The 26,712-nt window shown below is 51.7% G+C and overlaps 2 protein-coding genes across 9 annotated transcripts in view; one reads left to right on the top strand and one right to left on the bottom strand.

Annotated features, from left to right (window-relative positions):
• Window positions 1–5,641, top strand: part of CASKIN2 (CASK interacting protein 2) — a 32,998-nt gene extending 27,357 nt beyond the window's left edge. For 3 of the 4 annotated variants that reach the window (XM_084298460.1, XM_084298461.1, XM_084298462.1), the window contains 3 exons: window positions 296–2,455; window positions 2,603–2,921; window positions 3,086–5,641. In XM_084298460.1, the coding sequence (XP_084154586.1) occupies window positions 296–2,455; window positions 2,603–2,921; window positions 3,086–3,182 (2,576 nt within the window). In that variant the 3' untranslated portion in view covers window positions 3,183–5,641. Of the gene's footprint in view, window positions 1–295; window positions 2,922–3,085 lie in introns of all 4 variants that reach the window. The other variant, XM_084298459.1, reaches the window with a different exon arrangement.
• A 652-nt stretch (window positions 5,642–6,293) lies between these two features.
• Window positions 6,294–26,712, bottom strand: part of TMEM94 (transmembrane protein 94) — a 50,188-nt gene continuing 29,769 nt past the window's right edge. For 4 of the 5 annotated variants that reach the window (XM_084298434.1, XM_084298431.1, XM_084298432.1 and 1 more), the window contains 21 exons: window positions 26,144–26,248; window positions 25,429–25,593; window positions 24,930–25,139; window positions 24,448–24,763; window positions 23,526–23,699; window positions 20,716–20,818; window positions 19,371–19,588; window positions 17,981–18,162; window positions 17,642–17,780; window positions 16,906–17,021; window positions 16,026–16,125; window positions 14,510–14,618; window positions 13,800–13,989; window positions 13,181–13,258; window positions 12,728–12,813; window positions 12,086–12,167; window positions 11,623–11,777; window positions 11,170–11,264; window positions 10,217–10,310; window positions 9,811–9,981; window positions 6,294–9,002 (listed from right to left, as the gene is read on the bottom strand). In XM_084298434.1, the coding sequence (XP_084154560.1) occupies window positions 8,930–9,002; window positions 9,811–9,981; window positions 10,217–10,310; window positions 11,170–11,264; window positions 11,623–11,777; window positions 12,086–12,167; window positions 12,728–12,813; window positions 13,181–13,258; window positions 13,800–13,989; window positions 14,510–14,618; window positions 16,026–16,125; window positions 16,906–17,021; window positions 17,642–17,780; window positions 17,981–18,162; window positions 19,371–19,588; window positions 20,716–20,818; window positions 23,526–23,699; window positions 24,448–24,763; window positions 24,930–25,139; window positions 25,429–25,593; window positions 26,144–26,248 (2,961 nt within the window). In that variant the 3' untranslated portion in view covers window positions 6,294–8,929. The remainder of the gene's footprint in view (window positions 9,003–9,810; window positions 9,982–10,216; window positions 10,311–11,169; window positions 11,265–11,622; window positions 11,778–12,085; window positions 12,168–12,727; window positions 12,814–13,180; window positions 13,259–13,799; window positions 13,990–14,509; window positions 14,619–16,025; window positions 16,126–16,905; window positions 17,022–17,641; window positions 17,781–17,980; window positions 18,163–19,370; window positions 19,589–20,715; window positions 20,819–23,525; window positions 23,700–24,447; window positions 24,764–24,929; window positions 25,140–25,428; window positions 25,594–26,143; window positions 26,249–26,712) is intronic. The other variant, XM_084298433.1, reaches the window with a different exon arrangement.

The raw sequence follows: 26,712 nt of genomic DNA on the forward strand, positions 1-26,712 counted from the left end.
CGGTGCTGGGGTGGCCCAGGGCAGCCAGGTGTCCTGTCCCCGTGCCCTGACATCCCTCGGGCATGTCCTGTGCACCCAGACAGGGCAGATCAGAGCCATCCCCCAGGACTGCCCTGAGCAGGCTGGAGCCAGGCTGTGCTGGGTGAATGTTGGCAGTTTGTCTCCTCCCGTGGCAGGGTTTGGATAACCTTGGATGTCTTTGGCCTGGTTGATGACATGAGTGTGGCTTTTCTTGGCCAAGAGGCTTTTTTAGGAGCCAATTTAATGCCCCTTTCCTGTTGCCCCTCTCCCACAGGCCACCAGAAGAAGATCATGCTGGCCGTCAAGAAACTCAGAGACCTCCGCAAAAGCCTCAACCAAGCGGAAACCACGCTGGCAAGACGCAAAGTCCCCGGAGCCCTGGACATTGTCACCATTGAGTCGCTGGAGAACGGGGAATGCCAATCCCCACACACTCCCAAAATGACCACATTCCAGGACAGCGAGCTCAGCTACGAGCTCCAGACAGCCATGTCCAACAGCTGCCACGAGACGCTCAGCATCAAGAACAGCCAGGGAATGTCGCGGAGCCAGGAGAGCATCGGGGTGCGCTCCCGGGGCTCAGGGCACTCGCAGGACAATGTTTTGTCCCGGCACCTCTCCAGCCCCTCGCAGGAGAGCCTGGGCAGTGGGGAGAGCAGCAGCAGCAGCGGGCAGTCCTGCGCGCCACCCCGCAGCAAGGAGAGCCCGGCCAGCCTGCCGGGACAGCCCAGCCCCGAGCCCTTTGGGAAGCTCGTCTCCCCCGAGGGGCTGAACGGCTACACCAACGGCAGCGGGGGCAGCCCTCTCAAGGAGAGGAACCTGCCTGAAGGCACGGATCAGTACGCTCGGCCAACGGCTCAGAAAGGTGCTGGCCCTGCAGGACCACCAGCAGTCACCCCTTGTACGCCTCCCCAGACCCCCAGCAAGGGGACGGCCCCGTATGTCTTCATGTACCCGCACGTCTCCTTGAAATCCCCGACGGCCCCTTCCCTCCTGGGGGCCGAGCAGCCCAAGACCCTGGCACACCCCTACCCCTCCTTCCCTTCTGGGCAGAAGAGCAGCCTGCAGACATCAGCCCAAAAAGCTTTCTCCTACCTGCACAGCCAGTGCAGCCCCACCGAGCCGCCCAAGGCTGCCGCGGCCCCGGGCACCTGGCAGGCCGGGGAGCAGCACAACGGGGGCGAAGGCTTCAAGTACAAGAAGCGCTCGCACAGCCTGAACCGCTACGCGCTGTCAGATGGAGAGCACGAAGAGGAGGAGGGGGTGCCCACCAGCACCCTGGGCTCCTATGCCACCCTGACACGGAGGCCGGGCCGCAGCCAGATGCCGCGGGCCTGCCTGCAGGCGGAGGCCAAGGTGACCCGCAGCCAGTCCTTCGCCATCCGGGCCAAGCGCAAGGGACCCCCGCCGCCACCTCCCAAGCGTCTCAGTTCCGTCTCCAGCACCCCCGCCACCGAAGCGAGCGGCGAGCAGCCCCCCGACCCCGAGCAGCAGTCTCCTGTCCCCCAGGACATGGCTGATGCGGGCGCCAGCCCCGGTGACGCCAGTCGCAGCAGGACAGTGAGGAGCCTGGCAGCTGCACTGGAGGGGACACCTGGGGCAAGCCCACCCAAGCCCCTCCTGGCCCCAAAACCGCTGCACGTGGCTCAGGACTCTCTCTCTAGGGCCAGCGTGGACGATCGGTCGTACGATGGGGGTGATAGCGGCAGCACCGTGCTTGCTGACACTGGCAGGGACGCCTTTGAGAGCAGCAAGCCGCGGAGACGGACACTGAGTGAGCCCAGCGCTCCCATGACAGAGGCTGTGCAGGTCGGGCGGGAGGACGCCTGCTCAGACACGGAGGAGGAGGCCAAGCCTGAGGTGTCCTCATCCTCCCAGAACAGCTCCAGCGAGTGCATCCCCTTTGCAGAAGAAGGCAACTTAACCATCAAGCAGCGGCCGAAGCCTGCTGGGCACCCCAAGGCTGACACAGCAGTGCAGGACGCAGAGCCCAGTTCCCAGCCAGAAGAGCCCCCGTGCTCCACTGGGAAGGAGCCGGCGGCACCCGCTGCCACCAAGGAGCCGCCCGTGCTGGAGTTCAACCTCACCGAGTCGGACACGGTGAAGCGCCGGCCCCGCTTCAAGGAGCGGGAGCCGCTGCAGGCTGTGCTGAAGGCGTTCAGCCTGGCGGGGCAGGCGGAGGCAGGTGGCAGCCCCACTCCCCAGTACGCCCAGTCCCAGGCCGTGAGCATCGTGGGCCCCACCACTGGGCTGCCACCACGGGCCGGGCTGGCTGGAGACACCTTTGATGACGACAGCGTGGAGTTCAGGATCGCCGAGATAGAGAAGAGCATCTTGTCGCTGGAGAAGGGGATCAAGAAGACGCCGAGCCCCACCAAAGCCCCCAGCCCCACGGAACTGCTTGGCACTGCCGTGGTGAGGACACCTGCTCCAGGTACAGGGACTCGGGGGGGTCTCTGTGAGGCGGTGGCAGGGCCTGAGGCTCCCTCCTTCCCCTGCTGGGGCAGGACAGCATCCCCGGCTGGCCAGGAGGCAAGGGGGACCCGTGCCAGCGCCTGCCACGAGGCTTCTTCCCTTGCAGACGTCCCCGCCAAGCACACCTCGGTGGCGTCCACCAAGCTGGTGTTCTCCGGGCCCAAGACCATCTACCAGCAGGTCCTGCAGCCCTCCCGCCACACCGTCGCTCCCTGGGCAGCCCCCGAGGCGGTGCCAGATGTGGTCGGGTCCCTGGCTGCTCCCAGCCCTCTGACGCTGGAGGCCAGCAGCAAGGTGTCGGCGAAGCCTTTGGCCACTGCCCCGGGGACCGCCCTGGCCCAGCAGCGGCTGGAGCACACCAACTGCAGCCTGGCTGCTGCGCTGCAGGCGGCCGAGAAGAAGATCACAGCGGAGGAGGTGGAGAGGTGAGGTGGCGCTGGGGGAGAGGAAAACGCTGGGGTGAGATCCTGGGGAGTGAAACTGGGGAGCCCCCAGCGGGGGCAGGCAAAGAGCTGGGGGTCTCCAGCCCTGGCAGGCGGCACCTCAGGCGCCGGGGCAGCATTTAACCAGCTCTCCATTCCGTCCCCAGCCCCCCCGGGGCCGTGCACTCGGCCAAGAACATCCTGGAGGACATCAGCAACATGTTCGACGACCTGGCTGACCAGCTGGACGCGATGCTGGACTGAGCCTTGCTCCCTCCTTCCCTTCCCCGCCTCCGGCTGCTCTGCCAGTGCCCGTGGTGACGGGGGGAGAGCGGATCCAGCGCCGCTCGGTGCCTCCGGGTCTCTCCAGCCGCCTCCCTCCCTGCACTTTGCACCGTGGCCGGGAACGTGGCCGCCCCTCCTCACCCGCCCCGTGCCACCGGCCCCAGAGCCCCCCGGCTCCATGTCGCACGCCCCGGCCCAGCCGCGGGGGTCAGGCGTTTCCCACCAGACTGGCAGCAGGAGGAGAGCCCCGAGGGGCTGCGCCTGTGGTCCTGGAGGCCGCAGAGAAGCCCTCGCACAGCGCTGAGGAGCCTCCACAAGGGACCTTTTTCTTTCCGCACTGCGTTGCCCAGTCCTGCCTCTCATTATTTATCCCCTGCCAACAATGTGTCAAAGGAAAGACCTCCCTGGGCAGCCGCCACGGAGCTGGCTATTTACTGAGCAGATCCCAGCCCCGGCAGGGCCTGACAGCAGCTAAAAGCCAGGGCTTGTCGCGATTTGGCAGCTTACGGAGTGAGAAGGAACCTCCCTGCTTTTTGTGTTGCTTTTTCCAAACGCATCAGCTTGGTGCAGCGTGTAATCCGAGGGGACCGAAATCCCTCGGTGGGACCCGCAGCCCCTCAGGAGGGGCCTGGCACAGCCCGCAGAGCTGCGGGACGCGGGGGGCGACCTGCACCCTCCTGCAGCACCGAGTTTGGCTGCGGGGCCCCCGCAGGATGGCTGCACAGCACCAAAGGCCGCTCGGGGCTGCGCGCCCCTGCGTCCTGCTGCATCGCGCTGCCAGACTGAGGCTGCCCTCTGCTGACACTGCCTACACAAACTGCCCCAGTGCTCCCAGGGAAGAAGTAGCAGAGCGGTTAGTGGTTTTTTTTTTTCTTTTTTTTTTTCTTCTTTTTTTTTTCTCCCTCCCCTGTTTCCCTTTCTTTTTGGGGGGTGCCCCCCCTTTTCCCCCTGCCCCTCCCTGCAGGGAGGCGCTGGCACAAGCCCAGCCCCGAGCGTCGCTAGGCGGTGGCAGCGCTGGAGACTGCGCACGAGGCTTCCTCGCTGCACTAAAACCCAGCGGGAGAGGTGACCCCGCATGCACGGGGTGAATTCAGCTCAGCAACAGCTACTGTAAATACGCGCTGGATGCAGTCACAGCCCCGTGGCTGCAGCAGGGGAACAGCAGTGATAGCTCATTGCATCCGAGCGGTAGGAACGGCTGCATAGCTTGAAGACAGATTTCTCTAGCAGGATCTGTTTAGTAGTGCATGTCTAAATATGTCCAAGAGCCCCAAACTTGGCTTGCGCTCGGCATGCCAAGCAAATGAAAGCATCAGAGCACCAGAAGGGAACCTAAGATTGTACTGAAGTGCCATTTGTTACAAAAATTCCAGACGAAGGGAAGAAAAAAAATTCCAACCCTTGCCCCTTGTATAAAAAAATCACCCGCACAAAACCAAACTGGAAAGGGAGGAGGTGGCCAAAGAGGCGGGTGCTCCCCAGCGCTCCGGGGAGTTGGTGACTGACTCTGGCTGCTCGCAGCCCCTTGCTCCCTGCACTGAGGAAGGAGCGGAGCCCTCCTGGATGGGTCCCCAGGGCTCACCAGCGGCGGCTGTGCCAGGGGCCCAGCCGGCGGGAGGCGCCAGCCTGGCTTTGGGCTGAAAAGCACAGATAAAAAATCCCTGAAAAAAAAAAAAAAAAAAAAAGACATAAAAAAAAAAAAAGAAAAGAAAATCATTGGCTGGGACTTGAGGTCAGTTTGAGGCGATTAAGACACCTCTATCCTGGCCAGTTGGTTGCTCTGTTTTATACATCACATTGAGTGTATTTAAATGACCGTGTCCGACAGGCAAGTGCTACGCCGTGGGCCTGACTGTTTTTAAAATAGCTCCAACCAGTGGCACTTTAACGAAAGGTTTGCAGAAACCTTTTAAAACTGATTTTTATTCTCACACGTCAATCTGGGGCAAGCCCAGTTATTTTTTTCCAATGTTGATAAAACTGTAAATGTTTTTTTAAAGGCCAATGTATATATTTTAAATGTGATTTATTATATATATTTACTAACCAGAACTGCAAGTCTTGTACTCTAGGGTCAGGGATAAGAGGACACTGGGGTGGAGCTGTCGCTGTCTGAGCCACCTGAGGGCATCATGCTGCTCTCATTGTCAATAAGGGAATTAAACATTTGTTTTGCAGAAGAATGACTATTTTTTAAGCTCTAGATCTCTATTTTGAAGCTACTGTATGGTGTGTAAGTTATGTACACTGCAACTGGGACTAACTGACCCTGGCTGCACCTGCTCCGTGCAGCAAGACAGTGAGGGAAAAAATAGCCCATGTAATCACCAGACTGACAACAGATTTTAAACCATCTGCTCTGTTTGTGTTGATCATGTGTTTTGTTTCCACTAACATCCATTAAGACTAAATTCTATTAAACAGTGGGGCATATTTTACCCTTTTGATAGTTCTGCCTAGTTGTCTCCTTCGTGTCAAATCATACGAGCTTGTCTCCTGCTCTGTCTGAAGTTCATCGAGGATCAGCTTTATCCTGCCCCTTGAGTGCTTAAGATCTGGGTTTCCTCAGATCATCTCCCTGGTAAGAGTTCTGCTGTCGCCTCTAGCGAGGTTAGTGCTCAGTCTGAGCCTTACGACTGTGACAGTAACGGGTGGTGAGCACGCTGGGGACCAGCGCTGCCTTCCCGTGTCCCTCTGCCCAGCATTGGGTCCTGCTTTGCTCAGGCCTCCTCGTCTCGCCGCTGTGTTTTTCTCCAGTGCTCCCAGTGCCTGTCGCAGCTCACCCCGAGGTCCCACCACAGTCAAAGCAGTCGGCAGCAACCATCACAGCAACCACACGCACTGTGCCCAGACTGGGGCCACAGGAGGTGAGTGAGGTTACTCTGTGGGCAGGGGCCTGCAGGGCTGCACATTTGCCCACGGCTGGGCAGAAACTGGCAGAAAGCCTCAGGATCGGATCCCAGGAGAATCCAGCTCTCGGGCTGTGCTCCTGGCCCAGCGCTGAGCCCCGTTACCTGTGCCATGACCAACACACACACATTTTTACCTCCTCGCTCTGTTGGGTGCAAACTCCCTCCCACTCTCACGGGGTGTTACCAAGACAGTCGTTTATTGCCGTTCGTACAGTGGATGTGTGCGGGTTAGGGTTCGTTGCTTTTTTTTTTTAATACAAGTTTTAATACAAATCAAATATTTTTACATACATCCCCAAAATTTTAATATAAAATATACACCATTTAAAAACATCTCGATGTAGGAAACTTCTGACTGAAGCCGTTCACCCTGGTCCTCAGGTGCCTCAGTGGCGGAGGGAAGGGTGGCGATGGCGAGACCATCCCAACGGCTCCGTTCCTACGCCTTGGCTCCCTCCAAGTCTAACATGGGAAGGAGGGTGCAGGAAAATAAACGTTTGTGATCACCCAGAGAAGGAAACCTTGGAGTCGCCTCCTCTAGAGGAAGGTGTGGCCAGCAGGAAGCCCTGGTAGCTGCTGCCTTTTATCACCTACAACGGTTAAGTGGCACAAAGCAAGAGCTAGGTCAGGGGAAAGCTGCCCTGCGGGGATAGCAGTGAGTGGCTTGGCGCTGCCGCTGGCTGCAGCTCAGCTTGGCCACGGAGGAGATCGTGGCCCACTTGCCAGCCGGCCCTGGCATCAGAAAGACAAGCTGGTTTCTCAAGTGCCAGCGATAAGATCTGCAGCTGGCACGCAGTGAGTTAAGTGCGACTGAGAAAGGCAGCGTGTGCTCCCTGCGCCAGGCAGCCCTGCGGACCTGAAAGGGGCGAAGGAAGAGCTCAGCCCAGCTGGCGGAGGTGAGCAGACCCACTGCGAGCAGGACTGGCCTGGTATTGCTGCATTGCAGGAGGGCAGCCCTGCCTTTCCCTGCCTGGCTCCCAACCCTGCCTGGCTCCCAGCCCTGCCAGCAGCAGAGCCCAAGCAGCTGCTCCCCAGCTGCAGGAACAGGGCCCAGGCCTCCAGACACCTGCACCTGGCCCCCTCCAGCAGCCCCCCTCTGTTCCCGGAGCGCAGAGGCTGGCCCTACCCCTGCTCCACGCTGCTGCCAGACCCACAGCCAGAAGGGTATTGCTCAGCGACACGCTGTGCGCGTCCTCCCTGCGTTTGCTGAAATGGAAGGAAGACGAGGTGGAGCAGCAGGGAGGGCTGGGGTTCCCGTCCAGCTCCCTGCCTGCCAGGGAAGGGCCAGCAGCCACTTGGTAGCCTCGGACACCAAAGGGAAACAACAGCCGTGTATTTAGTGTTAATATCGGAAGCAAAAACTGTGCCAGGATTTGTCAGGTTCAGCCAGTTTTTAGAACTAGGAAGAGAGTCAGCATCTCCATCGGCTGCAAATGTTCTGGTAGCCAAGCCTGGGTGCTCCTGTTTGGCCCCCTAGGGTCATCCCCCACCAGCAGCAGTGCTCCCAGTACAGCTGGGGCCTGTACAGGAGCTGCAGTGTGTGCAGTGTGCTGCACCGGGGCAAACCGTGGCTTACAGAGCCCTCAGTGGAAGGTCAGGTGAAGAAGGGACCTCCAGAAAAACAGGTAAGAGCTAGGAGGGCAGAAGCATGAAGGGGAGAGTTCCAAACACTAGCACAGGAAGGTGTGATGAGGGGGGTTTCCCTGTGCCTTGGAGAGCAGGTACTGGATGCAGCACGGTCCCAGGCTGGGAAAGGAGCTGCCCACCAGCTCCGTGTTAGTCACAGCTGCAAGATGCAGATGGAAAGACATCTCCCTCCCTACCTCCCTCCACGGCAGGGGAAGGCAGGTCTCAGGTTTTCTCTGTAGCTACAAATATTGCCGTGGCCTTCTCAAGCAGGCATTTTACTGAAGCAGAACAGCAATGCAAATCACAAAAATGAGGACAGTTACAACCCTACCTCTCTGGGGGCTGTGAAAGCGTACACGAGCTGGATCAGCAGGGCTGGAGGAAGCTGGGCCATGCGAGCAGGCAGAGCTGTCCTCCCGATTCCCTGTGCACCTTATAAGCAGGGTCAAATGCAGCCAGTTTTCCTTAAAGCCCTGCCTCAGCCTTCTCTCGAAGTACTCGACAGCTGGCACGAGGCTACAGCAACAACGCTAGAGGGCAGGCCTGGCACAAGCTGGCCATCGCGGGGGCTTTTCGAGCGTGGTGCCAAAAACCCCTTCCAGCGTCCCTTTGGGAATGTGAGCTCCAGCCCTCACCTGGCACCCAGCGCTCCTGGAGGTGCAGGAGAGACGGCTGATGGAGGTAGGTGAGGGCACGCGCAAGCATGCACATGCACGTCATCCAGGAAAGCAGGCAGAGAAGGAAAAAAAATGGGTTTCAATAGAAATCTCTGGCCTCAGCAGCCCTACGTCTCCCCTTCTGGCCCCAGATTTTCCTGCCAGGTCAAGGAAACCCATCTGCTCACACAGAGGGAAGGAGTCACTTGATTTCAGCATCACCATGATACTAACAAAAACCTCTAGTAATAAATAAATAAAGGAAGAGCAGCCTGAACAGCCACCAGAGCTTGCAGGCTCCCTCGAGAGCACCCTGGCAGGCCAGGGAGGCGCTGCATACCTGCTGGGGGGTCCTGACGGCAGCGCCCTGCCTGGGGCCCCCAGGAAGGAAGGTGCTGATGCAGTTTTGCAAGGAGGCCGTCTGGTTTGCATGTGTGAAAGAAACTCCCTGAGCCTTTGGTGCAGCCGCTCTCCCAGTGCAGGATGTGTCTGTCTGCCCCTGGCCCCAGGGAACTCAAGTTGGGAGGTTTTAAAATGGAGAATTCATCCCCAGCTTTGTTTCAAACTGCAGCTTCTGCCTCTTCTGGTAACGCACCCGGACCCTGGAGGAGACAAGACAGGAGAGAGCAGAGTCAGTATGTGGAGGGGTGAAAGGCAGGCAAAGCTGCCCCACTCTGGTTCCTGAGCCCTGAGAAGCCCCTGACCTGGGCCCTCTGGTACCCTGCGAGAAGAATCAAATCCAGAGAGCACCCCGTGGTCTCACACCTACCCCACCCCAAGTCCTATATCCAAGGCCACCAGACACAGCAGAGAAAGGCCCAGAAACCCCTCCCAGGAACAGAGATGAGGGCCCTGTCCCCATCACGGTTCCCTGTAACCCCCCTGCCTTTCCTCAATCCATGCTCATTAGCGTTAACTCCCAGCTCCGGCTGCTCCCTGTGCTAGAGCAGCCTCACTTTGCCTGCTGTGAATTCTTGGCTTCGGCCACTTCCCGTGAAAGCGAGCCCCACGGTTCAGGCACTGTGTGAAGACGTATTTCCTCCGCCGTGATTCAACGCCTCCCTGTCCTCCTGGGACAAGATGGAGAGAACAGCCCTCTGCGAGCCGTACTGGTATGTCACAGACCTTGGCTGTCTCCTCCTCATTGGAGGGAGATAAGGAAATTTCGGTCTCCCTTCCTGCTCCCAATCACCGCCCCTGCTCTCCCCTGACCCTCTTTCCTCCCCTGCGCTTCCTCCCGGAGAGGTGGGACATGAGCTTGCACACAATGGCCAGGTGATTTATACAATGCAATCATCTTTTCCTTTTTATTCCCCACCCTGTTCCCTGTGCATTATTTCTCTGCAGCTCAAGGCCAGGCTGCAGTGAGGCTCCCACCCTTTGTCTCCATCTTCCCCACCACCCCCGTACCTGATTTCGTGCAGCTTGACAATCTCGTTGATGATAACCACCAGGATCAAGGAAAGAAAACCCAGGAGCCATGAGACGGGGGAGATGGAAACGTAGTTAAAGGTCAACGGAGAACTGAGGTTTTCCCAGAGTTTCAGGTCCAGAACAGTCTGCGCCACTTGCCCCAGCAATCTAGGATCGTAGACACACAGAGCAGATCTCAGCAGAGCGAACACGCTTCCCAGGACCTGCAGATCAGGGCTCAGGCCCAGATGTACCACCCCCGAGTTTACACCAGGGATGCTTCCCTAGGAGGGAACAGAGCAGAACCCTTGCCATGCATTAGGAATTTCCTCAGTGCCACCAGACTGGTGCTGGAGGACCTGGAGCCCTCCTCCCCTCCACATCAGGGCCTGGGGATACTCACACGACAGCCACAGTGAGCGTCCACCACCGGTTGGAGAGGGGGCTCTTCTTCCACAGTGGCTTGGTGCGATGGACGTGGGTGATGGATATGAAAACTGCAGGTACAGAGGGAGCAGGGGGTTACTGAGCATCACACACGGATACATCACTTTACAATACACACCCGCAGCTATTGCCCCAAAGGAATATGAGGTTTATGTTCCTGAAACCAAACTTTCATTCCAAGTCTTTCCAGACCACACTCCCCACAGCAAATCCAAATCCCCAGATATGCAAAAGGGGCCGTGGTAGCAGTACTGCACGGCGTTACTGCAGGCACACCGGGGTTTGTTCTCAGCCTGCTGTGCTTAAATAACGCACACTACCCCTCATCACAACAGCTGCCCCTCAGATCAGGAGGTGTACCTATTGACCCGGACACCCCACACATCTCAATGTGCAATGTTCTGGGCACCAAGGCACGCCACCGCTTGGCGTGGTGGAAAGGGAGCGGAGGCCCCTTAGGGTTCCACGAGAGCAGCTGGAGCTGCTCTGCTCAGCAACCGTGCACTGGCTCCCCTCCCCTCCAGAGGGGATAAAAAGCCTTCCAGCTGGAGGGGTGCTTCCCAACACGGCAGCAGGACGGGAGGAACTTTTAAGGCAAGGAACTTTTCTGTAGAACTGCAGGCTACTGCCAGTTGGTTTGCAAGAAGGCAAAGGTGGAGGCTGCCCTTGTGCTGAGACTGGAAGGGACCCAGCGCTTCGCCAGAGAGAAATTCAGCTCTGAAGGTGCTGTTTTTACTTTGTTAGGGCAATGTATAGTAAGGCGAGGGGCTTTATGTCAAAAGCCCAACAGAGTCCCCACTTCTAATGAAGTTTGTGCCCTCTGGCATGATGAGGGGCACAGAAGGAAACAGGATGCAAGTTTTCCCCCAGAGTTGGGGGGTGGGTGCTGAGTGCTGCAAGCAGACTCACCTGTGTGTAAAACAATCAGGCCAGCTGTGAGCTTCTGGGCTACAAGAAGAGCATTGGAAAATGTCCCAAACCAGTCAGGAGCATGAGGAGCATCACTAGTAAATGAAAGGACAGCGGGAAGAAGTCAGGAATAGTAAGGACTCGCTGTCTGACCCATTTCCACCAGAGCCCTGCCTCTCTCTGATAGCTGAGCAAACCAGATGTGAGCTTGGAGCCTTTTCTCAGTAGCAAAGTGGGCTGTCCTGGTGCCAGGAGGTGACTGAGCAAGGCCAGGCTTTGCCCCAGAGGTGCAATCCTCCAGGCTAGGGAGCGCCCAGCCTTCTGCACAGCCCCTACAGCCAGCTCAGCTCATGTGAGAGCTTGAAGCTTGTTTGAGGGGCTCAGCTCCACCTGGGAGCAGCGGGAGCAAGAGGCACCGCAGGGTGTTGGCTTGTGCCAGGCTCGGTTCCTCACCTGTGCAGCATGATGGAGGAGCAGGCTGTGAGATTGTGGCTGGTAGTGTTCACCTCCTTGCAGGACTCGTGCAGCGTGAACCCGAAGCAGATGAGGCACGAACAGATGGTCAGGCTGAATTTCAGCAGGAAGCAGAAGAGGAAGTAGTGCTGGGTCTGTGGGTAAGGGAGAGGCAGGAGAGTGACACGGGCACGTCACCAGCCCAACCTCCCCGCCGTGAACCATCGGAGGCTGCAGTACAGATTCGGGATGTTGCCCTGTGGACCTGTCCTGCAGGCATAGTGGTACTAAGGGATTCCCTTCGTGACCATGATGAGATTTGGCTGGGGTGGCTCGTGCCACAGATCAGTTTCCCAAGGGAGCTGGGAAGCCATCTTAGCACAAGGCCTCAGCTATGCATCAACATGGGAACAAAGTAGAAGAGAAGAAAGGATGAACAATTCTTATCAGATGGGCTACCTACCTTCTTAGGAATGGAAGTCAAATTTTTCCCTGTTGCCATGGTCATGATGGAGCTGTGGGGAGGCTTGCCCAGGAGTGAGATGCTGGAGAAAGGGAAGTTAGTATTTACCAACATGTTCAGGCACCACATCTGCTTTCTGGGCTAACATTTGAAGCCAAAGAACCTCCTCTGAGTGGAGCACTGGCACTTGTCTGACCACTGCTCGAGCTGCGCTTGTATCCTACTCCCTGAAGCGTGTGCTGTGCAAGTTCTCATGTATGGCAAGTGTAGCCAGGGAGAGGTAACTTCCAACTGTGTGAGGGGGAAAATCTACCTATGGTATATATCGACCTCTGCCTGCCACCCTGTGCTCTCCATCACACCCCAGCCAGTGCAACAGTGTCAAAATCAGAAAATGCTTCTCAGCTGGAGGCTCAAACAAGATAATAGCAGCTCTCAGACAGCAGGCAGGGCTAACAGCACTACACAAACGATCCTATCTGTTTCCAAGCACCTTGTCAAAGCAGATGCTTAAAATAACCCTTGCAGCCTCCTTAGCATGCTGTGAGCGGTGTCAGTTTCCTTCTACCATGGCCCTGGTGAGGCTGAGGGACAGGTCTGTGTATCCTGTGGGCAGGAGATTCCACCCTGCCTCATACTCACCTGAGCAGTGGGTAGCAGAAACAGGAGAGCCACACGATATCCGTGGTACTGAGGATGGGGGGCAGCTGTACCAGGCAGGAGAGGAACTGGATGGGAACAATCCAGAGTGAAGAGCATGAGCAGTGCGGGATGGTCCTGGTACCCCAGCTGCCACCATCCTCCCCCCCAAACACTGGGGTGAGCTGGTAACAAGGCTGCTGCTGCACGGCCCCTCCACCTGTTTCGGGGTGCTGGGGCTGGGATGCTTTTCTCCAGGGAAAAAGGGATCAGAGAAACCTCTGCAGGAGGGTGAGGGAGAAGGGACAATGTAGGCTGGGATCTCAGTTTCTAACTTTTCCCAGACGTGCTGTGTAAACCTGACTGAAGGCTGCTGCCCCACTGCAGCCACCCGTTATTCTTGTTAGCACTCCTGTCCTGTGACCTAAATGCTGTCCGCAGCCAGGCTGGACTCACCTGAATGACAACCAAGGTCAGCTGGCACTGCAGCAAGAAGAGGAAACACTTGCGGATCCCATATGTTGCGTGCCGTGCCTGGAAGGAAGCATAAACCCTCAGAGCCCTCGCTGATGGGAGCAGTTATCAGCCAAGAGCAATTATTGGCAGGCAGGGGCAGAACACGTGGCCTGTGGGGGAAGTGGGAGGGGAGAGCATCTGGACATGGTGTAAGCAAAAGGGGAAGGTCTCCTGCTTAGATACAGGGATGATAGAAGGGCAGAATTTAACCAAGGGGTAAGTTAGTTTAAACCCCCTGGATCTTCTGGGGTAACGCTTCTCTAGCACTGATATTTTCCAGGTAGGGATCTCTGAGTTTCTGCTTAATCCAGTTGAATGATATTTGTGCCCTGGTGCAACAAGGTACCGTTCCCAACATCCCCTACACCTTGGACTGCTAGGAGCAGGCAGGAAGAGCATCTCTTGTGTTTCCTGAACGAAGGACAGGAGACCCAAGCAAACCTGCTGTGGGCAGCTCGATGAGAATGCTCACGTGGGCTCCTGGCTGTGCTCCTCATGAGCTGCAGGCAGTGGGGTGTAGGCAAGAGACAGAACTAGAAGTGGGGTGTGCCTGGCTCACCTGCTCTATAAGCCTGATGATGCTGGTACTCTCTTCTTGGCGGAAGGACATGGAGCAAGGCAGGCTGTTGAGCTGCCCTGAAAGCTGCAGGGGGGTGAGCTCATCAGAGGCCTGAGTCATGGTGGTGCTGGTGGCGTAGCCAAAGGTTTCCCAGGAGCAGCGGGATGGGTAGAGAGGGTCCAGTGCTATACTGCATGGACAACATAGGAGTGTTAAGGAAAGACCTCATCCTGGAGGAGAAGCCATGCTCCGCTGCAATCCAGCCTGTAAAGTCATGCAGTGCCATCTGTCTGCCTCGCTGGTAGAGAAGTTCTGAGCTGGGATGTGAATTTAGGATCAATCTCCCCTAGATGTTATTTCCAGATAAATACTGAACATATTTGGGTGTGTGGCTCTAGGTGCACAAATCGGTTGATCCAGCAGGGAGCTGCCATTATTTTGCCCAAACAAGAAGCATCTGCAATTCCAGTTGGTGCACAATACTTCAGCATATAAGAGCTTCCTTTCAAAGATGTAGAGAAATCTGTGTGTCAAGGGATCTAGGTGGTCACTCCACTAAAAAAAAATCCCATCCAACACCATCCAAATGTCCCTTACACACCCAACTAATGATAACACAAACTGCAAGCATCCCCCTGCACAGTCACCAAGCCCGCTGTGTCCCATGGCTGGGCACACCAAGGCAGCTGGAAGACTGGGTCCTGCCCCACCTGATATCACTCTGCAGGAAGAGGCAGCTGTTCCGCAGGTTGGCAGAGCTCCCCAGGCAGCAAGTCACCTCCCCGTATTCCTGCATGATCTTGATCATCTCACACATGGCTGCAAGGGGACAGAAGGAGAAGCACAGTGCGTTATCTCTCTGTTCGCAGGCTTTGTGTATGCTTTCCAGTCTGGATAGCAAGCAGTCGTCTTTTAAAATGACCCCAGTCAGTATTTCTCAGATGTGTGTAGTCAGACCCAAAGTCAGAGGGCACAATCAGATTGCTAATTAATTGCAGTCCAAGCACCCGATGTACCTGCCTTCTGCAGGAGCTGAGCTGTGATCCCCAGAAGTGTGACCCAGAGACCTGCACCTCTAGCACGTCTCTTTCAGACCAGAGCTCTGGGTGTGTAACACAGATGGCTTCAGCATCAAAGGGTCTTGTTAGAAAACCGTAGAAATTAAACTTAGTTGAATAACTCAAATCTGAAAAAAATACACTTTCTAGTTCAGCACTTTGCTGCTGTTCCAAGTCTGAAGGAACAAAGGAAATAAAACAAAGTACTCCAAAAGCAGTGCTACACTTAGTCCTGTTCAGAGCCAGCCCCTGTTCCTCCACTCCCAGCCTGACCTCTACCCCTCATCAATCTTTTTATTAACATCCTCCTGAGGACTCTAAATCAAAGCTGTTGTTTGATCCAATTTTTCTTCTGTAGCTCTGTGCACAGCACTCTGTGGATATACATGAGTTCTCTAGAATAGTCTAGGTGCACAAAAAAAAAAACACCCTCTGCAGATTCCTGTGTAAACAATTTATTCAAGTGACTGGTGTACCCAGATCTGCAGCACAGCAAGGGGTTGGATGGAGTGGGGAAGTGCCACCTCTGTCAGCCAAAGGAAATTTACTGGGCACTGAATAGCCAGGCAGACTGGTTTGTAGCTGGTTCTCACTGGCACTCCTGTAAGCTGTGCCCACAGGTGCCTAAAATGCCAAATCGATTCTTAGCACTTTTACTGGAGGCTGGACAGGTATTAGCCAGCTAAGCACTCAGCCCCTTTAGCTAAAATAGCATTTCTCAGAAAGAAATTTTGTCATTTTTGCTCTCTGCAATCAAAAGCTCTGCACAGCAGCAGAAGGTGCTAACAGCAACTGCCAGAGAAAAATACTTCTGGGAAGTGACTTCTGAGTTATATAATAAGGAAGCGAGGGTTGCAAGCAGAGATCAAAGTCTCCTGGCACACTGATAACACTTAATAACAGGCATTGTGGATGTTTGCTTTTGTCTCTTATGAATGCAAATTGAAAATGGAGTGGCTCTCAGCCCAATTCTGTAGCTAAGGAACAGTTGTACTGAAGTAAAGATTGCCTCCCCGCAGGTAGCAATAGAGGGCCGTTACTACCAAAATGCCCGTCTGCATTTCTGGACTTTTCCCTTTCCCTTGACCCATGTCCACACCCAGATGAGCCAGAGCACAGGGATAGGGAACGTATTCATGAGGACAGACCCAGGCGTTGTGCTACTTACTTTCTGGGGTGCAGTCTGTGAAGAGGGGCACCAGCAAAGGCACGTTGTCTATGTTTTGCAGGTGGGGTCTCACTTGGTGGATCCCTCGTGGAAGTTTGGCCTGAAAAAAAAAGACAAAGAGGAGACTAAGCAGGAGTGTGTGTGAGGGAGGCAGTTAGCAAGGAACTGCTCAAATTAGAATTCCCAGACTGCAACTTCAAGATCAGATATAAATTGATGCCCCTGCAGACAAAACCTGGCTTTCCCAAGCTGTTTTAAGAAGTCTTCTACTAAAGTTCTTCACTGCCATGGCAGGCTGGCTGTGCTCTCCCTCTGGGTTTGTAAGATCAGCATCATAAAACTGCTCAGGGATTTCTAAGGAACTTTTACATGTGTGGAGAAACCAGTTGGAGAATACAAGTTGTTTCCCACCACCTATCCATTGTTTCAATTGCAGCTGTAACATGCAGCAAAGGAATGTTTTTGCCTTCCTAAACACGGGCCTAATAGATTTATTTTTTTTTTTAATTTGTCTCTCTCTAATATTTCTGTATTCTCTGCTGAGAATGTCTGAGTTCTGTGAGGCAGGAAGAGCATGTCCCACACCCTGACTGCTGGTCAGCACCTAATACTGCTCATGGGTGGGGAAGGAAGTTTCTTCTGTCTGCGTGGAATGTGGGGATGTTCCCCGTTCCTGCCCAGCACATGGGAAGGGGACCCAGATGGACTGAGATGAGCTTCTCAAGGCTACTGTGAAGCTGCAAGTGGGAGGAGAAAGATCAGGATGTGAACCAGTCACGAACCAGTCAATCAATATTCTTGAAAAAGGAATTCCCTCTGAGATGCTGTCACACTGTTGACTTGACAACAACACAAAGTGTGTAAGGAAAGGGGACCTCACCCTGTTACAGTCTTCCAGGAAGCTGGGGATATCGCTGTCTGTTGGCTGAAAGCTGATGAGATCTGAGTGCCCTTCCTCTTCCATCAGTAGGAGCCCCTCCACATCATCTCGAGAAACTGGAGCACAGAGAAACACCACAAACAATAAGCACAAACTGGCCTCTGACACTCCTGTGCCACCCACATGGTACATTCACGTGGCACTGCAGAAGCCAGGAAGCGTGAAGCCTGATTTTTCTAGGTTAGCAAAGCTTAGATCCTCCTCAGTCATCTAAAATGCAATATTTTTAGATGACTAATCTGCTCAGAGGTAGATATGTAAGCATAGTCTCTGCTTTGAGGCACAATCATTTATCTGTTCCGTTCTTTTTCTAGGGGAAGGAGAGATGAAATCCCACTTAAAGAGAAGAGCAATGCACAGGTAAGAGACTGACCCTCAGTGGCTTGACCAGGGCCTCAGCAAGAACCAAAAGTGATAACAAGCAGTTGTAAAATCATGGCAGCTGGTGCACAGAAGGATGTTTGTTTCCAACAACTGCAGTACTGACTGGGTAGGAATGCTGTAAATGTAAGGCTCTCTCACTCACACATACACACACCTCAGGCCCATCCAGCTTTGTGCTCAAAGCTCTGTAGGATCAGGTATCTGGTGAGGACACAGGACCCTATGAACGGGTTTAAAAGAACCATCCGGGCAACACGTGGCATTCAAAGTGGTTTAGGCGCAGTTCTCTCACCCTGATGTAGGTCATCGTGCAGGGAGCCAGCATGGCTGGGGCTAGAGGGAGGGATCTCTGAGCCAGGCACGTCACCATTGGGCGTTAAGGATATGTGACAATTCCAGCCAGTCTCAAGACCCATCTTCTCAGCAAACACCTACAGGAGAGCAGACAAAAGAGCTGAGTGTAGCTATCAAGGCCAGAGTATTGCAGACAATGTCGTATCAGAGTGTAGGTACCTACTGGACCCACTAGGCTAGCTGAATCAGATTAACCTTAGATGGCACTGGAGCTAAACTCTCCAGACAGACAAGGCAGGGGCATGCAAGTTCAGGGAGTTCAGCAAAGACAGCTTACCTTGCTTTTGAGCTCATCTTCCAGGGAGAAGTAGACAAAACGAATGCAGGCATTGACCAATCCATCAATGAGGCGGACAATGTCAAGACGGGCCTGATACTGAGATGAGACCATTCCCATGAAGATCTGTCCACTCAGAGCCTGGATACAGTCCTCCTTCTCCATCACTTCCCCAATCCCTTCTTCAGGCATGCAAACAACACGCAATCACAGAGACAAGTGGCCACATGTGCATCAGACAACAGTACCCACGGTGGGAGAGTCCACCATGGTAATACCCAGGGACGCAGTGCCCAGGCACACAGAAACATGCAGGTACACACATACAGAAGGAAAATTGAAGACATCCATTTGTCCCAGCATACCCAGTCACAGAGGCAGTTTCAGAACATCCCCGCACATGTGACCAAGTGTACAAGTACGAAATAGACAGCATGGAAAGGAAAAAGACAAAACAGAAGACAGGGATCAGTCACAAAGAACTGGGGCAGAAAGGTAGAGGATGTGTGCAGCATAATGTTCACATGTGCTTTTTAAACACCTCATACTGTGCTTAAACATGATGAGTCTGGCTGAGGCAGAGAGGCATCTGAGTATGAGGGGCTGATGCAGGGAACTGTTCCCTCCAGAGCCATTGCAGGCACTCCCAAAGAGCCTGTGAATGCTCTTTGTCAGATTTCCTTCACCATCACCACATCAGCCTGTGATGAATGGGAGCTTAATACAACATGAGGGGCAAAATAATGAAATACTTCCCACAGTTGCAAAGTTTGCCACAGGCGAGACTGAAAAGGGTTTTGAAAACAGTCACCACTGCCTCAAAGCTGTTGGAAACCCTATTACTTACATTTTATAGTATGGGAGACCAAGGCAGAAAGAGATTAACGCTGGTCTTACAAGAGTCTCCTGACGTTATGCAATGGTATGTGCTTATTTCTCAGTTTCCATTGCTGTTCTGGAGATGTACAATCTACATCTACTGGGAATCATATACTTCAGCACAGCAACCAAATCTATCAAGGGAGAGTAGTCACATACCATCATACATCTAGTTCCTTTGAAGAAAACACAGCATATGTGATTTCCAAAAACTTAGTGAAATAACAAAGTGTCGAAATACTCAGAACTCTTGACTCTCAGTTGCCTGCTTTAAGAAACAGACTTCCCACAAGTAGAAGAACTCTGCAAGCTTCAATAGCTACGCTAGAAACATACTTACCAGCTGCTAAATCATTACTTCCTCTGGAAAAGCATCTACTTTAGAAACCCTTAGTTCTCGGTTTGCATCTGCTGCTCTGAATGAAAGTGTTCTTATACTTCTGGACTGATCAGAAAGAAAGCACCTGGCCTAGTAGCAGACTTTACTACATGCAAAACAGAACATACGTACCATCAGAGCTCCAACTATTCCTCCGACTGCTCTGTTTGATGGGGGTTGTCCCAGGGAGATCACAGCATGTGAAGATGGCACTCTGCCCAGGGACCTGCACCAGCTCTATGCACTTGCCGTTGAGCTGGGAGGACAAGGCACAATGCATTGGCTTGTATGCAAAGGCAGAACAGTATCCTGAGAGGCAGGCCCGCTGGTAGAAATCTAACACCTTCTTCCTATGTGGAAGAGACAAAGACCAAAGTTAGCAGAAATGTGCTGTGTTTCTGACTGTACCAGCTATAGTTCAGTGCAGAAGTCACCAACTGGGTAGGTGGAAAAATGTATTCTGTGAGGAGCAGGGCAGTGTTCCAACAGGGGCGGTGATGAACATTGCTGGTTGTTCATCAGACAGATGAGTATGAACACAGTACTCTGAATGCTCTTATTGACGTACTCTCTGATTGCCAGATGAGTCTAAGGAAGTTCACTGCATGGCAGCAGAAATTGAATTAATCAGAGTGAGGTTATCTGTAGTGAGACAGACACCATGGAAGGAAATGACAACATGATGATAGTAACTATGGCAGAGATAGTTACAGCAACGGACTCTTCTCCTATCCCCTTTCAAAGTTTTGGTCCCAGGAGCTGTATTTCAAGTCCACACTCAGTCAATATTCAGTCACTAGAATAGTGTGAAGTTCCTTCTCTCTGTTGAGCTCACAAAAGTAACAAACTATACATGGGATTTTTCATTGGGTTCCAAGATGATAAATACTCCAAAAAGTTCTAGTGGGAGTTTTCTTACACCTGAGGATTAGCAGACTTAGAAGAACAACTCACTGATATTCAGTGAAACTAAATATGACTGGTTTGTCTGTTCTGCTACAAAGAACAGAAATTTAGCCTATAGAAAAATGTGCAACAGACGCTGTCAGATGCTGGACAGCTACAACAGGCCTAAATGGGTGTGATGTGTTGTGGAGGACTGGTTTAAAGGTGTCAACGGTAGGCAGAATTGATCACTTTGCATTTCATGTAAGATATTTCTTGAATAAGAAAACAATTCCCTGCCACCATCGAACGATCCGATTATAATCCATTGTCCTGCTACATGGTACAGTCAGGCTCCACTTATAAGAGGCTAATATGTTAACAGATACGGTACAGATTACTTCTTGACATCTAATCTCTTGCACTGCTATGATTATAATAATTATAAGCAGAGACAGCTTATGTTCATAACCTACTTCAAGCTTCTATTAAAAAGCATAAGCACCAGTAAAGGGAATTTTAATAGAGTGGCCACGTTCCCTCTGCAATTTTGCAGCAGTTCCTGAACGTACCAAATGACAAAGCTGCCCACCTGTCAGAGCCAGAGAGGGGGTAGATATCGGTACCATCCCAAAAGTCTGTGCAGGCCTCAAGGATGATGTCAGCTGTCCCATGAGAAAACATCTGTTCAGTGCCTGAAATATGGAAGAACATGGTATGGAATATGGAATGAGTCAGCATCACCCATACAGGATCCCAGGCAAGAGTTCTCATAACAACTGCTCCTTTATTTGTCAAAACAGTGCTCCCACCAACTGCCTTGATCCACTCCAGGTACGCACATTCCTCTGTTGAAAGTCTTCAGTCCCTGTCAAGAAATTATTCAAGACTGGATGATACGTATGTGTTCAGCTGCTATTTGTGTCCAACTGGGAATTCAAACAAGGCTGTGATAAAATGTGACCCAGGTAGTCAGCTCCTATTCTTTCCTTATGTTGTGTTAATCCCAGTCCTACAGAAGGTGGGGAAAAATCTTGCTCCTGCATCCAATGGAAGAAGAAAATATATTCTTGTGTGCTTGTTCTCATGAGAGTATCAACACCGGTGATGAGTCTATGGGGTCAAAGTCTGCCTGAAATGGAAAGCGCTGGGCCAGAAGTGAATCTAAAGGCTAACAGCCATTCCTGAATAGCTTCTTTTCAAGTAGAGAAGATAATTTAACAGCGTGACTGGCAGCATTAGGTAGCAGCCTTTTCCACAAAGGGTCCTGAAAGTGAGTTAAATCAGGATGGGTCAAAAGTTCAGCAAAGCATACTAAAAAACAACTCACGTTGTGATCAGGGAAGAACTGAAAATCAACAGATCTCACAGCTTGTCCTATTTTTTCCTTACACTACTTTACTTTTTAATGCAGTCTTAAAATCGTTCGTTCCCTCTTGTAGGTTGAGGTGTTAAGTGTTTCTTGAAGGTGTGTGATGCTACTTGTCTGATGCAGGTCCCAGGCACAGGACACAAAGTGTGTCAGGCTGTCTCCCCTCTACCCTTCCTGTTCCCTTTCATTTGCACTGATACATTAACATTGCGCGCACGTAGACTTCACTGTCTAGGTTCCCTCCTCCAGCTGCTCTGTGACTTTGCCCCCAACAGCTTCAAAGCTGATCTAATGAAAAAAACATCACTGCCAAGAAAAATGAGCCCCAAGGCCTCTTGGAGGCATTGTTGCTGACGGCAAATGCTCACACTAGCTGGTAAAATCAAGAGCCAAGAATATCCACTCGCACAGATCAGGCAGGGACCTTCAGGAACACCAGAGGATTTTCCAAAACACAGCAGCTCTCTGCTTTCTGCTATAAATAGTCATCGCACGCCAAGTTTATCAGCATAACAAACCTCCAAGACAAATAGGAGCTGTGTGTGAAAGACTGAGCCTGTTTCAGGGACACAAAGGAGTACTTGTGTGGGGCTCTGGTTAATTTTATTGTATAAACACCTAATCCTTCCCACCTTGGTCCTGCAGTCAGATAGTCCTTGTTGGGAAAGAGAAAACAAAACATGTTCATTGATTCATGCAATATTTATGGCCTGGACACGGAGCAAGAACTTGCAGATGACCACACACGTGCACATACCTACATTTCTGCCTGACAGCAACTGCAATCTGTTTCCTATAGGATTCCCCTTCAGCATCAACAGTGTCCCACATAACAGTCCCTCTAAGGGGTAAGTGACAGTGACAGCATGCTCCATAGCATGGAGGGAGCTCGTTCAGCTGTCATTGCCAGCAAAGTGAGCTCAGCCTCTTCCCTCCCTAAATCACGAACTTAAAGGCCAGAATTTCTTCTCAAGGGAGAGAGCTAATGAACAGACAGGGAGGACGAGTATCCATTTATGACTGCTGGAACTCGTTAGAAAGAACCAAGCCTCTAGAGATGAGCCAATGAGACAGAACAAAAAAAATATATATTTCTAAGAATGAAGCTGCAGCAAGGGTAGACAGAGACAGTACCAAGCCATTTTACTGCACCAAGGACGCTGGTGAGCCCCTCATTTCCATGTGGTTACTATGGTTTTGGGATGAATGCTGCCAGATGGTGAGGCACATACTTCAACAGAATAGTAAGGAAACATGCAGATAAGCTACCTCCTATTTCTGCTACAGCTGTAGAATTTATGTATCTCCCTTTGACTTCAGCATGTCATGGGAGTGGGTGGATTCAAAGATTTATTCACAAATACTGAATCAGGAGAGGTTAGGTAGGATCATCTGTTCCAACTGTGCAAATACAGTATTTGATTTCACATAATAGCTGCATAATCCATTATTTCTGGTTGCACACATTTTAGAAAGTTTCAAGGGCCAAAACTCTCATGTGAGAGGTGTTCCAGTGGTTAAATAACCTCACTGGCAAAATTCCTCTTAGAATTTACTCTAGACAGCATAATCCAGGTCACACTTGTATTCGTCTGAGCTCCAGCCTCTGAACTAAACCGTTTACAAATGAGGATAAGGAGTTGAAATGAGGCAACATTAAAGGTTTTTCAGCTACACTAAGAAAGAATTAGCATCAGAAAAATTCTTGCTCACAAAGGTAAGATAGCAGCAAATGGGACAAATGAAAAAAGCTCCTCCTAAATTAAGACACAAATTTAAGAAGAAATAGGCAAGAGAAGCCGGTTTACTTGGTAAATTTGGGGCCAACATAGTAGCCATATTTCAGATTCAATACTGAACATATGCCAACTCCAGAGAGCCAGGTTCAGTCGATTTAAGATATTAAGAAGAGACTAAGAGCCCTGACAGACAAGCTTTTAAATCTTGCTGAAGTTCTTTAAGATCTCACCATGCCCATCTGCACAGCTCCCAACCCCTCTTTGGATGCCCAAAGAAAGAGGCAGCCTTACTGGTAGTGGTGTCCTTCACGAACAGGTTAATCATGTGGCTCAGCGGTGGTCTCCTCTTGGTAATTGATGAAAGCTTCCCCAGCATCGTCTCCTTAACCATCTCATCACTTGGCAAGCGGTACAAGGCCAAATAGTTCTCCTGCTTGAAAAGATCTTTAGCACCTGGTGTGAAACCTGAAACATGAATGCAAGGAGGAGAAAAGTGAGACTGTAACCAAATCAAAAGAAAGGTCCTCTCCTCTTCTTTGCCATCCATCTTGCCTGCTCTCATTCTGACATTACCCCATAAACAGATAGGTAAGTTGTGCTCTCTGTGCATCTGCACCAAGATGGTTCAAGATCTGTATTGAAAAATATTCAAAAGGACTAGATGTTACTAGTAATTAGAGCTTCCATGCTTCTGGTTCATTGAAGAAAGGAACGGTGACACTGAAGAACAAGCATAGAAGTGAGTTCAAGAGCTTTCACGTTTTAATTCTATTGCTGCCTCTAACCTTTTACCTCTTCTATTCCTCGGTTTTCCCATCCATAAAAAAAGCTGAGGTACTACACATCATTTACACCCAATCTCCTGGTAAAGCATCCTGGTAAAGACAGGGCAGCCATCCATCCTTTAGTAGCTGCTCTTGTCTCCAGATAAGACTGTCAGACTTGAGCCAGAAGAACACCAAGTCTAGCCAGGGCTGGCTGGAAATATCTTTGATGACAATTTTTTCCTTTGATAGAATCTACAATGTCTGAACTTGCCAAAGCAGCCTCTTTAATAGACTCTTTTGGCAACCCAACAGGGGCAGAATCAGCTCTGTAATTCCACCTTCTCAGCAACAAGAAATTGGAAAATATTTCTCTTGTGCTTTCTAAGGATTAAGTGCCTATTGGCAGCTCTGATTTCTTTGCGTCCGTTCATCCAATTTCTCCTTACCTATGAGCCTGGCAAGCTCACAGAGGCCCCAGGGCACATGGACAGGCAGCACGGCGTTGTGAGTTTCCTGGAGGGCAATGTTGCAGAGGTGGTCGGAGAAGCGGCACAGACGCTCTGTCACACTGGCATTGCAGAGATTGAGCAGCACGTTCAGGCCCAGAGGCTTGAGGGAATTCAAGTGCATCTGCCAGTTGGAGTCATCAAACTGGATGCAGGAGGGGTTCTGCTGGTCCTGGGACAGGCTCAGCATCTCAAGGTGGTAGTCACACACAAAATCTTCAGCCTCACAAGCCAACACCTCCGTATCACCGGCAACCTGGTCCAGCGGACAGAAAAATTGTGGTTGTTACAATGAATACAGCTTGAGCACAGAATCTTACAGGGAATTCCCCATTTAAATTCCCAAAAGAGGAGACTCTACAGGCTTGTCTATCTTATAGCTCCACGACAGACTAATTGTGTGCCCCTTCTAGATGTCTTACCTGAGTATGCTCCTCCTCTCCACCCTCTGTGTCCTTACTAAAACTCACGTTGGACCCAGAGGGATGCTTGCTTCTGCTGTTTGGCTTTCGGTGGGCATGGGCGTCGGGAGCCTTTGGAGGGTCACTAGCCCAATTGTTCCTCTCTTGCTCATTGGTCACATGGACTGCGTCTGCCAGGGAGCCAGAGAGCAAAGCGTCTCTTTCATGGGGCTGCAAGAAACCAGCAAAATGAACGGTGTTGATTCTGTGGCTGAACGTGAACCACTGTCAATTCATAAGCAAAATGTACTGAACTGGGAAGAGAGAGGAAAGAAGAGTCACTGCTTTACAGCTCCTGTAGAAGAGGATCTCATCCTTGCTGCTTCTTAATCTTTTAAGCATAGAATTACAGCCACAGGAGTTCTCTGCTGGCAAAGAGCTCCCTCTGCAATGCTACACTGCATGTCAGTCATGCTGTGCTTAGAGCCAACATAGTGCATTATGGTTCCATGTCCCTCACCTCCTCTTCCATCTCAGGGTGGCAGAAGGACCGCGTAGACAGCTCATCAGTCAGGTCTTCATGGCTATCATGTGGTGGTTCCACCTTCCCACTGAAGAACAGAACAGTCTCTGGGCTGGGGTTTGGCCAGGAGAGAATCCCCTGCTTGTCTACACAGCAGAGCACCTAGAACAACCCACAATACCCCCAAGAAAGTAAAATCTCAGTGAAAACATGTCTCGGTGGTCACAGGCAGTTGCAAATACCATGAAGTTGAATAAACACATGGGATGACAGATCATCCTCATCATCCTTCTGTCTTAAGAAACTGCAGAACCTGAGATTTCCCTGCTCTAATAGGATCGATAGGTTGTTTAATACCAATTTTATCTAAGGATATTGCAAAACTAGGCATGGAAACCATGGGAAGGGAACATCTGCTGAACCTGTTTAAGCAGTTACGTGTTTCAGCAGTTACCTTATCAGAACCAGAAGAGGGTTGTAGAACATACAGACATCCTTTTAGATGCCACAGAGTATCTCTAACTATTGTTTCAGCCTGTGAATGTGCTGCTTGGAGAAGACAGTTATAAGCTCTTCTACAAAGACAGGTGCCTGAGAGGTCTCTGACGGTGAATGGATTACTAATAGTCTGTGCTCAGGGAAGGACTGCATGAACCATGCAAATAGAGCATCCACGCAGGACTTCTCCTTCTGACAACCCAACAATACTCACAGTGACAGATCCCAGGCTGTGGAGCAAGCTGGAAGTGAAGCTCAGAGTTGGGGATTTGCCTTTTAAAACACAGAGGAAGTGGCTCCAGATGCAGCGTATCATTTCCTGCCAAGGGAAGCAGAGGACATCAGCCAGTTAAAGGCTCATTCAGAGAAGACAAGGGGAGAGAAGGAAGAAAAGGAGTACGACATAACCTGCTTTCAGGTTCAGCACAGTGATACACTGTAAGATAAACATCGGTCTCTGTGGGAACCAGTTAACTGATATGGCGCCGATGTTCTCATGGGAAAGGCATTTCTTCCCCGTTCCAAAGGATTCTAAGAAATATTCTGATTGTTGAATTGAGAATTCACTGAAACTACCTTTGTCTATCCAAAAACACAGGAGGAATTTGGAAGGGATTTCTTTTGCAGTGAATCAGCTGCTACCTCTAGGTATTTTTCCCTGAATTAACCCTCGTCTCCTTGGATCGAAGAATTGGATGCTCTGCCCTAAGATCAAGGTCATCACCCTGCAAATTGAGTAAGTAGAGTCAGTGTGGTAAAGTGACTTTCCCAAGGTTACTTACT

Source organism: Netta rufina (genome assembly GCF_964035555.1).
Source record: "Netta rufina genome assembly, chromosome: 19".
In the NCBI taxonomy this organism is placed as follows: domain Eukaryota; kingdom Metazoa; phylum Chordata; class Aves; order Anseriformes; family Anatidae; genus Netta; species Netta rufina.